Here is a 15,544-nt window from a genome sequence, read left to right as displayed (position 1 = left end):
TAGAAACACTACATACTGATATACACCTGAACATCAGCAGGAGAGGACTCTTTAAAGTAGAGACCCGACATACTGATATACACCTGAACATCAGCAGGAGAGGACTCTTTAAAGTAGAGACCCGACATACTGATATACACCTGAACATCAGCAGGAGAGGACTCTTTAAAGTAGAGACACTACATACTGACATACACCTGAACATCAGCAGGAGAGGACTCTTTAAAGTAGAGACGCGACATACTGATATACACCTGAACATCAGCAGGAGAGGACTCTTTAAAGTAGAGACGCGACATACTGATATACACCTGAACATCAGCAGGAGAGTACTCTTTAAAGTAGAGACACTACATACTGACATAACGAGTTATTATTTGCATGAATTACACATGATATAGGTATATATATTTAGACAGCATTTAAATGAATTTTTGACAGCTTCAGACCCTTATTTTGAAACTCCTCACCGGAAGCTGTGATGTGTGTGACGTCACTCTGTGAAAGCGTCCTCTCAGGTGATGGACTCTCAGAAGGTGAGAAGGAGGATGATATGTAACTGTGTTCAGGTGTTCATTTGTTAATGACTTAATGACAGCAGGGTTAAAGGTCAGTGAGTGAACTAATCGATCGTCTGATCAGGTGAAGCTGCTCCGGGTTCAGCGGGTTAGAGAGCAGAGGATTAGCTGTTAGCCGTTAGCTCCTAAACCGCAGGAGGCTGAAGCTGCTGTGGCCAATGGTGGTACTGCAAGTAGCGTGACGTCATGATGGCCCAAATAGACTTACTTTTGACTTACATTGAAAGATATATATATATATATATATATATACTTTATTGTGATGGGTTGTTTTAAAAGTTACTTATATAATTATATTTTTAATGGTATCAACATTATGAAGCCTGTTTTCTGTCGCTGCTGAATCTCCCTCTGGGTATCAACAATGGTCCATCTTGTCTAAATAAAATACATAAACACATTTATACATTTAAAAACAATATATACATCTCAGAAAGAAATAATTGTATATAGAGGAGTATCGAGTATTTTGTGTGGGGAAACTCCACTGCGCATGCTCAGTCGACCCACATCCGGGTGTCTTTTAGCTTCATGCGCCACTGAGCAGCTTCTCAGAGGAATGAACGAAGATCTCTCTCTGTACAGACTGTTAGCTGTTAGCTTCTCTGTGCCTCTGATTCACTCTGAATGAGATCTCAGATTAAGATCAGCTACAGCTAGCTCTGTCTGGATAGCTGTGGTGCTGTTGGTGTGTTTTAATATCAGGTGTGCTACTCTACAGGTAACTCGACCTCTGTCAGTCACTCAACCTGTGACACACACACACACACACACACACACACACACACACACACACACACACACACACACACACACACACAGCTGCCAACAAAAAGACAAGTTCGATTTTTTACGTCTTTGTCTAAGTGTTTGTATTCTATGAAGCATCTATGACAACATAATAATATAATTAAATAACATTTGAATTGTTATAAAAACAGTTTATGTAATTTTTAATATTCCTAAAGTGTATATATAGACAAGTTTACGCGCCAAAACACGGGTAGCGCCATGACACTACACAAATGCACTTCATTTCCGCCGGAAGTCTTTTGCACAGCGTCTGTCGGTGTAAACCGATGTAAACAGTCAGACGGGCACTGGTGTAAACACAGCGATTTCGATGCTAACAGTGATGCTAGCTTGGGAACACGATTCTACTTCTTTGACTGGAGATGGCGTTACTCTCCCCCACCCGAATTCAGTGCAAAACTGGGAGGATAACATGACGACGTGGCCCAGCATAAAACCAAAATAAACTGCCTTATTTAGGTCATGCCCACAGGAGCCAACAGTTGTCTGTTGTTTACATAATGCACAATTTACATGATCTCTTTATGCTGTGCAATATATCATATGTGCCTGTACTGTTTGAATGAAAATAAAGTTTGATGTAATTTAATTTCATTATTGCACTGTTATTGCATTATTGCATTTCATATGTTCCTTAGAGTGCTACAATTTCTTTTAACACAGTTCATCATTCATATTAAGCTCATACTGTACATAAATAACACTGAATTAATTAATTGTTGAGAGGAAACTAAAGAAATGGCTTCAACAAGAAAGATCACATGTTTAATCCTAACAGGTATTACAAATTAAAATATAAAAGCAGCCCACACAATTACATCACTATGAAAATATTCATATATAATATTAAAAAATACAATGCATGCAGTATTTGTTGTGTTTATCTGTATTTAATGAACAACATGGCTGGGTGCTGGTTTGTGGTCGTAGCACTCTCTATCTAACCACTCGTTCAGGTGCTTTCTCGAGTGATTGCAACCAACTACCGCACACGTAGTTCCCGAACCACTTTTCTTCATGTTGTAATTGTTATATCCTCTTTGTCTCTGCGATATCAGTGCTTTGTCGGCACAACGGAGCTAGCTAGCAAAACAAACCCAGTCCGCCAAAACGGAAGTGCATTGCATCGAAGGGAGGAGTTCAGGATGTAGAGCGGAAACGGCTCAATAACTTGTGTATAGCTTCATCTTATTATATATTTAAATGCTGCTAACAGATAAGTATGAATCTGAGTTTGTTCCACTTTATAATACTGAGTGTGTTGAACAGGAAGCTCTGAGCCGCATCATCAGCACGCTAGCCAATAAGAATGAAGAGCTGCAAACCTTCCTGGAGACCGTCGACAACACGCTGACGGGCCTGCAGGTCAGCAGCTGATTGGCTCAGGGGGAGAAAGTGGGAGGGGCTTATGTTGTATCACTTTGAATTAAAGTTAAAAACGTGTTCTGTCCAATCAGGAGGAGTCATGTAAGGTGATGTCAGAGCTGGAGGCGGAGCTCGAACAGCTAAGCTCCGCTCTGGAGGAGAAAGGGGCGGGGCTCTGTGACGTCATCAAAGAGGAGAAGCGGAGGAAGGAGGCGGAGCTTCAGGTGGAGACGCTTATTATAATCAGGAATTATTCATTCGTATGAATTGTAACTCCGTTTTAAATACTTTGGCTGAATAACTATTTCAATAAATGTATTATATTAAACGTGTTTCAGAAGCAGATGTCGGAGGGGAAGTTCGCCCTGCGTTCGGGCGAAGAGCTGCTCGAGTTCGCTAACCAAACGCTGACGATCACCAACGAAGAAGAGTTCCTCAAGGTAGGATGGGAGGACATTAAAAATAATAAAATCAATTAAAAACAAAGATAAAATAATAAAGTTGTTTGTGTTTTCTGTCCAGGCGGCGAAACAGATCAAAGAGAGGTTCGTTAACCCGTCCTTTGATACGTTATCAAACGCTTTGATTTTGACATGTTTTAACATTTTATTTATTTTGCTCTTTCTTTGTTTCTGTTTTATTTTTAATTAACACTTTCTTTTTATTTTTTTATTTTTACCTTTTAATTAAATTAGTAAAAAAACACTAACACGTCTTAAACCAATGAAAGCTCAGCATTTAACCCCCGTTGCCAGGGTAACCATGGCCCCGGGGTTCCGCCTGGCGACCCGTCCGGCGGCGTCGGAGACGATGTCGCAGTTCACCGTCGACTTCAGCGCCGAGAGGGCGGGGCTTCAGAGGCTGCACTTCCTGCCAGGTGATCAATATCAGATCAATATCAGATCCATATCAGAATCAATATCAGATCAATACCAGATCAATATCAGATCCATATCAGATTAATATCAGTCAGATTCTTTTTTTTCAGTCAATGTATTATTTATTTGAATGTTTGTGTTTGTCGGCCAAATCTTTATGAATGTCTAAAGTGCACCGTCTCCTGCTCGGTGTCATCCGGATGAATATCAGTATTTTATTTTGAAAATCTACCTCTCAGTCCCCAAAGCTCCGGAGATCGACGCCCCCTCCTGCGTTGCCAGGGACAACAGCATCACGGTTGCCTGGCGACCGGCCGGCGACGCTGACGACGGACGAATCGAACGCTATGATCTGGAATACAGGAAGTCGAACAGAGAGGATTCGCTGAGGGCCGCCGGAGATGCATGCTGGGAAAAAATGACCGACATCGAGGAGACTCAGGCGACCATCTCAGGTCTGAAGTTCGACTCCCGCTTCGTGGTGGTTCGCGTTCGAGCGAGGAATAAAGCGGCCGCCGGCGACTTCTCCGAGCTGGTTGCCGTGCCGACCGCAGGTGGTTTTATATAAATATTTATCGTAGCTTAATTTCATTTATTTTCTGCATAACTTTTTATTATTATTACTTAATTATTTTAAATGTACTTTCCTGCAGCGTTCGCCTTTGTGTTTGACGGCTTGTCGGCTCACGCTGAGCTGAGGGTTCAGAGCGACACGGTGACCTGGGAGCCGCAGGGGGTCAAAGGTCACGACGCCCGGCTGAGAGGCAAAGAGAACAAGAGCAGGTACCGCTGAGCATCATGGGAGTTGTAGTCCTTCCTGCCTTTTCCTCCCAGGTGGTTCGAACCCGATCTAAACTGTCATTAATTTAGGGTTTGCTTTCTGCTGCTGACCTTTTTGTCCCTCTTCAGTTTCCGTACCGCGTCGCCATCGCTCGCTCAGGTAGAAACGACTTCGCTGACCAATCACGTTCTCCATCCGCCATTTCCTGCCCCACTCAGCCAATCACATCACTGCTCCACTCAGCCAATCACATCACTGCAACCGCTGACATCATCTTACCCTGATTTAATATTCAGATCTGTTTGTGGCTCTTTTTGTTCACGTGTTGATTTAATATAACAGAAACCTATTCAATAAACTCATAACAGAGTGCATATATATATGTGTTTATGACATATTACATTTTAATAACCAGCTTAATTAGATTTATTATAAAAATAATACATGGAATTTTCCTGAAGCTCAAAGTCGCTTAAATTAAAACACTAACATTTTAATTCTTTGTTTGTTTCTGTTTATTTAGATATTGTGTATTTTGTTGTTTACAGAATTATAAATCAATTAAATTAATATTTTGAGTTTTTTCACGTTTTCTCATCATCGCTTCGGCTCGTCTCATTGGCTGTTTCACTTCCTGGTTTCTCACTTTCACTCTCTACGAGTTTAAAGGGTTTTAAATATTTCTTTATATTTTTTACTGAATGATGTGTTCTTATTGGTCGGCAGCCGGAGCGCCACGCCCTCGCCCAATAAGACGGCAGGAAGTCGAGGCGCACGCGACCGATTCGCCGGAGAGTCGTACACCGTGCTGGGTGAAGAATTCTAACCAATGCTAATGCTAATGCTTTACAATATGGGTTTTAAAATATAAAGAATAAAATAAAAAACATTTTCACCAGCTTTTATTTTGATATTTATAAAAAAGAAAACCCGCCGTGTTTAGTGGACTTTTATTTTGAAGGTTTAATAAAACATCCTCCCGTCTCCTAGGCGATCAGGAGTTGGTGGGCGGCGGTCTCTACTGGGAGCTCCGCCCTCTCGCCGACTGGAAGTCCTTCAGTGTGGGCGTGGCCTATCGCTCCAGCCTGGGACGTTTCGACCAATTAGGTAAAAGCTCCGGTTCCTGGTGTCTCCACGCCAGCCAATGGCTGCAGAGCTCGCTCGCTGCCAAGCACAACAACCGGGCGAAGGCGCTCGATTGGCCGCTGCCTCAGCGAATCGGAATCTACTGCGACTACGACAACGGTAGATATTCTGCTCCTTTTATTTTGTGTTTATACGAACGACTCTCCGTCTACTTTTATTATACGATTTATATTTATGATTTTGATATTTTCAGTTTTGTGTTCAGTCGTTGACGTCTCTCTGTTTCAGGAGATTTAATCTTCATTGACGTCGATCGTCTTCGTCTTCTTCACTCCTTCAAAACAAAGTTCAACCAGCCGCTCGTCCCCGCCTTCACAGTCAGTACTCAGACACCTGTTTAATATCTTATCATTATTTTAATATCTTAATATTATTTTAATATTTTATAATTATTTATTATTTTATTGACATTTTTTGAAACAATTATTAAGCATTTTTACAATTTCATTTATTTTAAAATTCATAATTTGAAGTTTTAGAGCTTTTATTTTGAAAAAGCGCTACTGTTTTGTTGAATGCCAGACTTTTATTTTGAAGGTCTTAATTTAAACAATATGAACACTTCCTGTATTAAATCGTTGCAGGTTTGGTGCGGCGGCATCGCCTTGACGACGGGCCTGCAGGTGCCGAGCTTCATGGGTAATTTCCTCTCGACCAATCAGAGCCTGAGCAACCTGTCGCCTTAGATCCTCGTCCAATCAGCTGCTTCCATTTCCCTGCTGTTAATTATCATTAATTTATTATTTTATACATTTGTAATTATGAGTTTAATTTATTACAGTACATTTTATTATTACAGATGTACGTGTTGTTGTCTTCGTCAAATATAAACTTAAGAAAAAATTAAGAATACATATTTAAATTAAATTATTTAATACAATTAATATATTTGTATTTCCTGTTCGATGAGGAAATTCTGGACCTGAAGCTTTATTTTGAAGGGATTATAACTTTATGTCATAGCTCAGCTCTTATTTTGAAGAATCAACAAAAAACAAGGCCTTTTCCCTCGGGCTTTTATTTTGAAAATCTACTATTATTGTCTTTTTAGCTATAGCTTTTATTTTGAAAAGACTTTCATGAGAAACCAGAAAAAGACTTTTATTCTGAAATACGTCATCCCTTACTATTGTGCATTCCTTCTGGCTTTTATTTTGAAGGCTGTAACAAAGCATACATTATTTTGAAATTCATGAAGAAATTATGTGTTTAATTGTTTTGAAAGACTTTTATTGTGAAAGACCTCGTTAGAGTTCATGTCTTGTATCTCGCCTGGCTCTTCTTTTGAAATCTCTACCAAGATATACTTTATTTTGAAACATATCAAATCCTCAATGTTTAATAATGTGAAAGGCTTTTATTGTGAAAGACTGGATTAGTGTTCCTTCTGACTTCCTGGCACTTTGACTGAATGACTTTTGTTTTGAAGGAAAATATATTTAATTTTTCTGTTTCTTACTTGATTTTGAGAATCAGGATTTATTAAAAGTTAAAATCACAGATAAGTTTGACTGAAAACAGAATTAAAAGTTTATTTATTGATTATTGATCACTGATGACATCATGCGTGTGAATGTTTTATATCCACAGATATTTTGATAAACTGTGAAATAAATAAATGTATTGAAGTTGTAAATATGGTGAATAATTTGTGTCAGAGGTTTAAATCACTTCCTGACCTTTCAAAGTAAAAGTCTTGCTGTCTTCTTTTTATATTAAGGCTTTTAATGTGAAAAACCGCAGGAAGAGTTTTGTTGATATAAGTTTAAAATAGATTACATTTAATTTAAAGGGTTAGGTTATTGATTAAATACCAAATCAAGGTTATTGATTAAATACCAAATCAAGGCTTTTGATTTGAAACATGTTTCCAATCAAACCACGAAGAGGCCGATCAGTGGTCTCCAATCAATTGCAATATTGATCCTGTGATGTCATCATGAGCTATTGATCCTGTGATGTCATCATGAGCTATTGATCCTGTGTGATGTCATCATGAGCTATTGATCCTGTGATGTCATCATGAGCTATTGATCCTGTGTGATGTCATCATGAGCTATTGATCCTGTGAAGTCATCATGAGCTATTGATCCTGTGTGATGTCATCATGAGGTATTGATCCTGTGTGATGTCATCATGAGCTATTGATCCTGTGAAGTCATCATGAGCTATTGATCCTGTGATGTCATCATGAGCTATTGATCCTGTGTGATATTATCATGAGCTATTGATCCTGTGTGATTTCATCATGAGCTATTGATCCTGTGAAGTCATCATGAGCTATTGATCCTGTGATGTCATCATGAGCTATTGATCCTGTGATGTCATCATGAGCTATTGATCCTGTGATGTCATAATGAGCTATTGATCCTGTGTGATATTATCATGAGCTATTGATCCTGTGACGTCATCATCAGCTATTGATCCTGTGACGTCATCATCAGCTATTGATCCTGTGACGTCATAATGAACTATTGATCCTGTGATGTCATAATGAGCTATTGATCCTGTGTGACGTCATCATGAGCTATTGATCCTGTGATGTCATCATGAGCTATTGATCCTGTGACGTCATAATGAGCTATTGATCCTGTGTGACGTCATCATGAGCTCCTTGTGGATAAAAAGGGAGGTTTAATTAATGTTTTGATGAAATGGATGAAAACTACAGAATCTGTATTTTCCCCCATTTTATGACAGCGAGTGTTTTCACAAAGAAGGGGGCGTGGCCATTTTGTCACTATTAAACTTCCATGGTGTTTTCACCCAGAAGGGGGCGGGGCCTGCGTAGAGGGAAAGTTATCTCTTATCTTTAACATTTTAAATTAAAATAATCATCATTTTCTGTTTCTTGTTTTTTTTGAGTAAGTTAAAAATAATACACAAATATTTCACATAATCTGACAAGAAAATGAAACCGTTTGAATTTACACATAAATAATAAAAAAAACGAAACAGTGAGACAGAGAGGAGGGGGCGGGGCCAGAGGGTTGTCTCCATGGCAACAGGTCAACAGAGCAGCGTCAGAGCAGGAGAAGAGGTGAGGGTAAACTTTAATAACAATAACGTCCGTCTTTAAAGGTTCAATATAAATAACCTTTATTTATGAGGGGGGGGGGGGGGGGGGGGGTACACCAACAGACATGTAAACATTTAATGTCTGGAGTGTTTGGTTCTGTAACTCAGCACCTAATTGGTTGATTTCTCGTTCAAGTTATCCGACTATCTTTCGTGCTTAGTCAGGATGGCGTGTTTCCGTGGCAACCGGGAAGATTTTTATGGAGAAGTGCTCCTATTGGACGACAGGGTTAGGGTTAACCCCCTAACCTGGCCCATGGTGGTGGTGGGGTTATGGTATGGGCAGGCGTATGTTATGGACGACGAACACAGGCCACTCGATTCACAACATTATCCTAACCCTAATCCTAACGCTCACACCAGATACTGACTGGTTTTCGGACCCCCCCAGACCCCCCCAATAAAGCAAAACTGCACGTTTCAGAGTGGGCTTTTATTGTGGCCAGCCTAAGGCACACCTGTGCAATAATCATGCTGTCTAATCAGCATCTTGATATGCCACACCTGTGAGGTGGGATGGATTATCTCGGCAAAGGAGAAGTGCTCACTATCACACATTTTTTCAGATTTATGAACAATATTTGAGAGAAATGGTTATTTTGTGTATTTAGAAAATGTTTTAGATCTTTGAGTTCATCTCATGAAAAATAGGAGCAAAAACAAAAGTGTTGCGTTTATATTTTTGTTAACTGCATATATAAAGTCTGTGATTTCTCTCAGAGTGAGACCTCTCAACTATCTTTGTTTCTCTGTTGACTACATATATAAAGTCTGTGATTCCTCTCAGAGTGAGACCTCTCACCTATCTTTGTTTCTCTGTTGACTACATATATAAAGTCTGTGATTCCTCTCAGAGTGAGACCTCTCACCTATCTTTGTTTCTCTGTTGACTACATATATAAAGTCTGTGATTCCTCTCAGAGTGAGACCTCTCACCTATCTTTGTTTCTCTGTTAACTGCATATATAAAGTCTGTGATTCCTCTCAGAGTGAGACCTCTCACCTATCTTTGCTTCTCTGTTGACTGCATATATAAAGTCTGTGATTTCTCTCAGAGTGAGACCTCTCACCTATCTTTGCTTCTCTGTTGACTGCATATATAAAGTCTGTGATTCCTCGCAGAGTGAGACCTCTCACCTATCTTTGTTTCTCTGTTGACTACATATATAAAGTCTGTGATTCCTCTCAGAGTGAGACCTCTCACCTATCTTTGTTTCTCTGTTGACTACATATATAAAGTCTGTGATTCCTCTCAGAGTGAGACCTCTCGCCTATCTTTGTTTCTCTGTTGACTACATATATAAAGTCTGTGATTCCTCTCAGAGTGAGACCTCTCACCTATCTTTGTTTCTCTGTTGACTGCATATATAAAGTCTGTGATTTCTCTCAGAGTGAGACCTCTCGCCTATCTTTGTTTCTCTGTTGACTGCATATATAAAGTCTGTGATTCCTCTCAGAGTGAGACCTCTCGCCTATCTTTGTTTCTCTGTTGACTACATATATAAAGTCTGTGATTCCTCTCAGAGTGAGACCTCTCACCTATCTTTGTTTCTCTGTTGACTGCATATATAGTCTTTGATGCGTAACTGCGTACCAGTTATGCGCACCCCTGGTCGTAATTATCTTTGATGCGTTTGTCTCCCACAATCACCACTAAGCTCAACAATCAAGAGCAACACATCTTCAGTGAAAGCAACCAGAGAATCCTGAGAAGATCCTTCAATAGAGACTGATCTAACCCACTTTAGAGACTGATCTAACCCACTTTAGAGACTGATCTAACTCACTTTAGAGACTGATCTAACCCACTTTAGAGACTGATCTAACTCACTTTAGAGACTGATCTAACCCACTTTAGAGACTGATCTAACCCACTTTAGAGACTGATCAAACCCACTTTAGAGACTGATCTAACCCACTTTAGAGACTGATCTAACCCACTTTAGAGCCTGATCTAACTCACTTTAGAGACTGATCTAACCCACTTTAGAGGCTGATCTAACCCACTTTAGAGACTGATCTAACCCACTTTAGAGCCTGATCTAACCCACTTTAGAGACTGATCTAACCCACTTTAGAGCCTGATCTAACCCACTTTAGAGACTGATCAAACCCACTTTAGAGACTGATCTAACCCACTTTAGAGACTGATCTAACCCACTTTAGAGACTGATCTAACCCACTTTAGAGACTGATCTAACTCACTTTAGAGACTGATCTAACCCACTTTAGAGACTGATCTAACCCACTTTAGAGACTGATCTAACCCACTTTAGAGCCTGATCTAACTCACTTTAGAGACTGATCTAACCCACTTTAGAGGCTGATCTAACCCACTTTAGAGACTGATCTAACCCACTTTAGAGCCTGATCTAACCCACTTTAGAGGCTGATCTAACCCACTTTAGAGCCTGATCTAACCCACTTTAGAGACTGATCAAACCCACTTTAGAGACTGATCTAACCACTTTAGAGCCTGATCTAACCCACTTTAGAGACTGATCTAACCCACTTTAGAGACTGATCTAACCCACTTTAGAGACTGATCTAACCCACTTTAGAGCCTGATCTAACCCACTTTAGAGCCTGATCTAACCCACTTTAGAGACTGATCAAACCCACTTTAGAGACTGATCTAACCCACTTTAGAGACTGATCTAACCCACTTTAGAGACTGATCTAACCCACTTTAGAGACTGATCTAACTCACTTTAGAGACTGATCTAACCCACTTTAGAGACTGATCTAACTCACTTTAGAGGCTGATCTAACCCACTTTAGAGACTGATCTAACCCACTTTAGAGACTGATCTAACCCACTTTAGAGACTGATCTAACTCACCTTTAGAGACTGATCTAACCCACTTTAGAGACTGATCTAACTCACTTTAGAGACTGATCTAACCCACTTTAGAGACTGATCTAACCCACTTTAGAGACTGATCTAACCCACTTTAGAGACTGATCTAACCCACTTTAGAGACTGATCTAACCCACCTTAGAGACTGATCTAACTCACTTTAGAGACTGATCTAACCCACTTTAGAGACTGATCTAACCCACCTTAGAGACTGATCTAACCCACTTTAGAGCCTGATCTAACCCACTTTAGAGACTGATCTAACTCACTTTAGAGACTGATCTAACCCACTTTAGAGGCTGATCTAACTCACTTTAGAGACTGATCTAACCCACTTTAGAGCCTGATCTAACTCACTTTAGAGACTGATCTAACCCACTTTAGAGCCTGATCTAACCCACTTTAGAGACTGATCTAACTCACTTTAGAGCCTGATCTAACCCACTTTAGAGACTGATCTAACTCACTTTAGAGACTGATCTAACCCACTTTAGAGGCTGATCTAACTCACTTTAGAGACTGATCTAACCCACTTTAGAGACTGATCTAACCCACTTTAGAGACTGATCTAACTCACTTTAGAGACTGATCTAACCCACTTTAGAGACTGATCTAACCCACTTTAGAGACTGATCTAACTCACTTTAGAGACTGATCTAACCCACTTTAGAGCCTGATCTAACCCACTTTAGAGACTGATCTAACCCACTTTAGAGACTGATCTAACCCACTTTAGAGACTGATCTAACCCACTTTAGAGACTGATCTAACTCACTTTAGAGACTGATCTAACCCACTTTAGAGACTGATCTAACCCACTTTAGAGACTGATCTAACTCACTTTAGAGACTGATCTAACCCACTTTAGAGGCTGATCTAACTCACTTTAGAGACTGATCTAACCCACTTTAGAGACTGATCTAACTCACTTTAGAGACTGATCTAACCCACTTTAGAGACTGATCTAACTCACTTTAGAGACTGATCTAACCCACTTTAGAGGCTGATCTAACTCACTTTAGAGCCTGATCTAACCCACTTTAGAGACTGATCTAACCCACTTTAGAGACTGATCTAACTCACTTTAGAGACTGATCTAACCCACTTTAGAGGCTGATCTAACTCACTTTAGAGCCTGATCTAACCCACTTTAGAGACTGATCTAACTCACTTTAGAGACTGATCTAACCCACTTTAGAGACTGATCTAACCCACTTTAGAGACTGATCTAACCCACTTTAGAGACTGATCTAACTCACTTTAGAGACTGATCTAACTCACTTTAGAGGCTGATCTAACTCACTTTAGAGCCTGATCTAACCCACTTTAGAGACTGATCTAACTCACTTTAGAGCCTGATCTAACCCACTTTAGAGGCTGATCTAACCCACTTTAGAGGCTGATCTAACTCACTTTAGAGACTGATCTAACTCACTTTAGAGACTGATCTAACCCACTTTAGAGACTGATCTAACTCACTTTAGAGACTGATCTAACTCACTTTAGAGACTGATCTAACCCACTTTAGAGACTGATCTAACTCACTTTAGAGACTGATCTAACCCACTTTAGAGGCTGATCTAACTCACTTTAGAGCCTGATCTAACCCACTTTAGAGCCTGATCTAACTCACTTTAGAGCCTGATCTAACCCACTTTAGAGCCTGATCTAACCCACTTTAGAGGCTGATCTAACTCACTTTAGAGACTGATCTAACTCACTTTAGAGCCTGATCTAACCCACTTTAGAGACTGATCTAACTCACTTTAGAGCCTGATCTAACCCACTTTAGAGCCTGATCTAACCCACTTTAGAGGCTGATCTAACTCACTTTAGAGACTGATCTAACTCACTTTAGAGACTGATCTAACCCACTTTAGAGCCTGATCTAACCCACCTTAGAGACTGATCTAACCCACTTTAGAGACTGATCTAACCCACTTTAGAGACTGATCTAACTCACCTTTAGAGACTGATCTAACTCACTTTAGAGACTGATCTAACCCACTTTAGAGACTGATCTAACCCCCTTTAGAGACTGATCTAACCCCCTTTAGAGACTGATCTAACCCACTTTAGAGACTGATCTAACTCACTTTAGAGACTGATCTAACCCACTTTAGAGACTGATCTAACCCACTTTAGAGACTGATCTAACCCCCTTTAGAGACTGATCTAACCCCCTTTAGAGACTGATCTAACCCCCTTTAGAGACTGATCTAACCCACTTTAGAGACTGATCTAACCCACTTTAGAGGCTGATCTAACTCACTTTAGAGCCTGATCAAACCCACTTTAGAGACTGATCTAACTCACTTTAGAGACTGATCTAACTCACTTTAGAGACTGATCTAACCCACTTTAGAGACTGATCAAACCCACTTTAGAGACTGATCTAACTCACTTTAGAGACTGATCTAACCCACTTTAGAGACTGATCTAACCCACTTTAGAGACTGATCTAACTCACTTTAGAGACTGATCTAACCCACTTTAGAGACTGATCTAACTCACTTTAGAGACTGATCTAACCCACTTTAGAGACTGATCTAACCCACTTTAGAGACTGATCTAACCCACCTTAGAGACTGATCAAACCCACTTTAGAGACTGATCTAACTCACTTTAGAGACTGATCTAACCCACTTTAGAGCCTGATCTAACCCACTTTAGAGCCTGATCTAACCCACTTTAGAGACTGATCTAACCCACTTTAGAGCCTGATCTAACCCACTTTAGAGACTGATCTAACCCACCTTAGAGACTGATCTAACCCACTTTAGAGACTGATCTAACCCACTTTAGAGACTGATCTAACTCACCTTTAGAGACTGATCTAACTCACTTTAGAGACTGATCTAACCCACTTTAGAGACTGATCTAACCCACTTTAGAGCCTGATCTAACCCACCTTTAGAGACTGATCTAACCCACTTTAGAGACTGATCTAACCCACTTTAGAGACTGATCTAACCCACTTTAGAGACTGATCTAACCCACCTTTAGAGACTGATCTAACCCACTTTAGAGCCTGATCTAACCCACCTTTAGAGACTGATCTAACTCACTTTAGAGACTGATCTAACCCACTTTAGAGACTGATCTAACCCACTTTAGAGCCTGATCTAACCCACCTTTAGAGACTGATCTAACCCACTTTAGAGACTGATCTAACCCACTTTAGAGACTGATCTAACCCACTTTAGAGACTGATCTAACCCACTTTAGAGACTGATCTAACCCACTTTAGAGACTGATCTAACCCACTTTAGAGACTGATCTAACCCACTTTAGAGACTGATCTAACTCACTTTAGAGACTGATCTAACCCACTTTAGAGACTGATCTAACCCACTTTAGACTGGCTGTAATCTAGATGCTGCAGACTGGCAGTCACTTTACCTTAAAGTAATAAAAAGTAAAAACGAATGGTTAAAGGTAAAGTGTTAGAGAGATTAAATGTTAAAGTTATATTTATTGATCCGAGACTGAATGGTTTCATGATTCTCCTGATCTCTGAACGCAGACGCTGAGAGACCTGAGACTGAACGAGTCAGCAGGAAACCATCTGGCTGAACACTGAGGAAACTTCAGAGATTCAATCCATTCATTAAAGTGTGTAACAGTAGAGTTAAAGATATTACCGTGTGTGTGGGGGGGGGTTTACAAGCAGGGGCGTTGCTATAGAAACATCGGGGGTTCAGCCCGACAAGTGCACATTTGAAAATATATATAGATAGATATCAATAGAGTATCCAAGAACACTCGAGATGAAATGTAAATCATGAACTAAAGCCATCTATGAAAGACCAATCCACCCCCCTGACATATGGACATGCTGTCGGGTAGGAACAGTGTGCAGATGTATTTAGTACCATGTGATGACATACCAGCCAATCAGAGCATTGAACCGGGTTATTCAGTATGTGGTTTATATCAGCAGCTTCACCTCTCTCCTCCGGACAGGAACCAGCTCTCTAGGATCCACGTGAGGAAGGCCAGGCGTGGATAAAGATATGAACTCAATAATTAGTCAACAAGAAGG

General features: G+C 40.2%; 1 protein-coding gene across 7 annotated transcripts; it reads left to right on the top strand.

Annotated features, from left to right (window-relative positions):
* The first annotated feature begins 260 nt into the window (after positions 1-260).
* On the top strand, positions 261-7,197 carry fsd1l (fibronectin type III and SPRY domain containing 1-like). Of its 7 annotated transcripts, none has more exons than XM_079657532.1 (12): positions 285-536; positions 2,665-2,756; positions 2,849-2,980; positions 3,095-3,196; positions 3,279-3,301; positions 3,452-3,633; positions 3,874-4,188; positions 4,288-4,417; positions 5,142-5,227; positions 5,406-5,660; positions 5,790-5,878; positions 6,146-7,197. In XM_079657532.1, exons 1-12 carry the CDS (start codon positions 482-484, stop codon positions 6,245-6,247), a joined length of 1,563 nt encoding a protein of 520 aa, XP_079513658.1. In that variant the 5' UTR covers positions 285-481; the 3' UTR covers positions 6,248-7,197. The 7 variants fall into 7 exon arrangements, with proteins under 7 accessions (XP_079513663.1, XP_079513664.1, XP_079513658.1 ...); XM_079657534.1 differs by having other exon boundaries at positions 287-536; positions 3,512-3,633; XM_079657533.1 differs by having other exon boundaries at positions 287-536; positions 2,661-2,756.
* The last annotated feature ends 8,347 nt before the right edge of the window (positions 7,198-15,544 follow it).

This window comes from Notothenia rossii, assembly GCF_949606895.1.
Source record: "Notothenia rossii genome assembly, chromosome: 11".
Lineage (NCBI taxonomy): Eukaryota > Metazoa > Chordata > Actinopteri > Perciformes > Nototheniidae > Notothenia > Notothenia rossii.
This window is presented reverse-complemented; position numbering and strand designations above follow the sequence as displayed.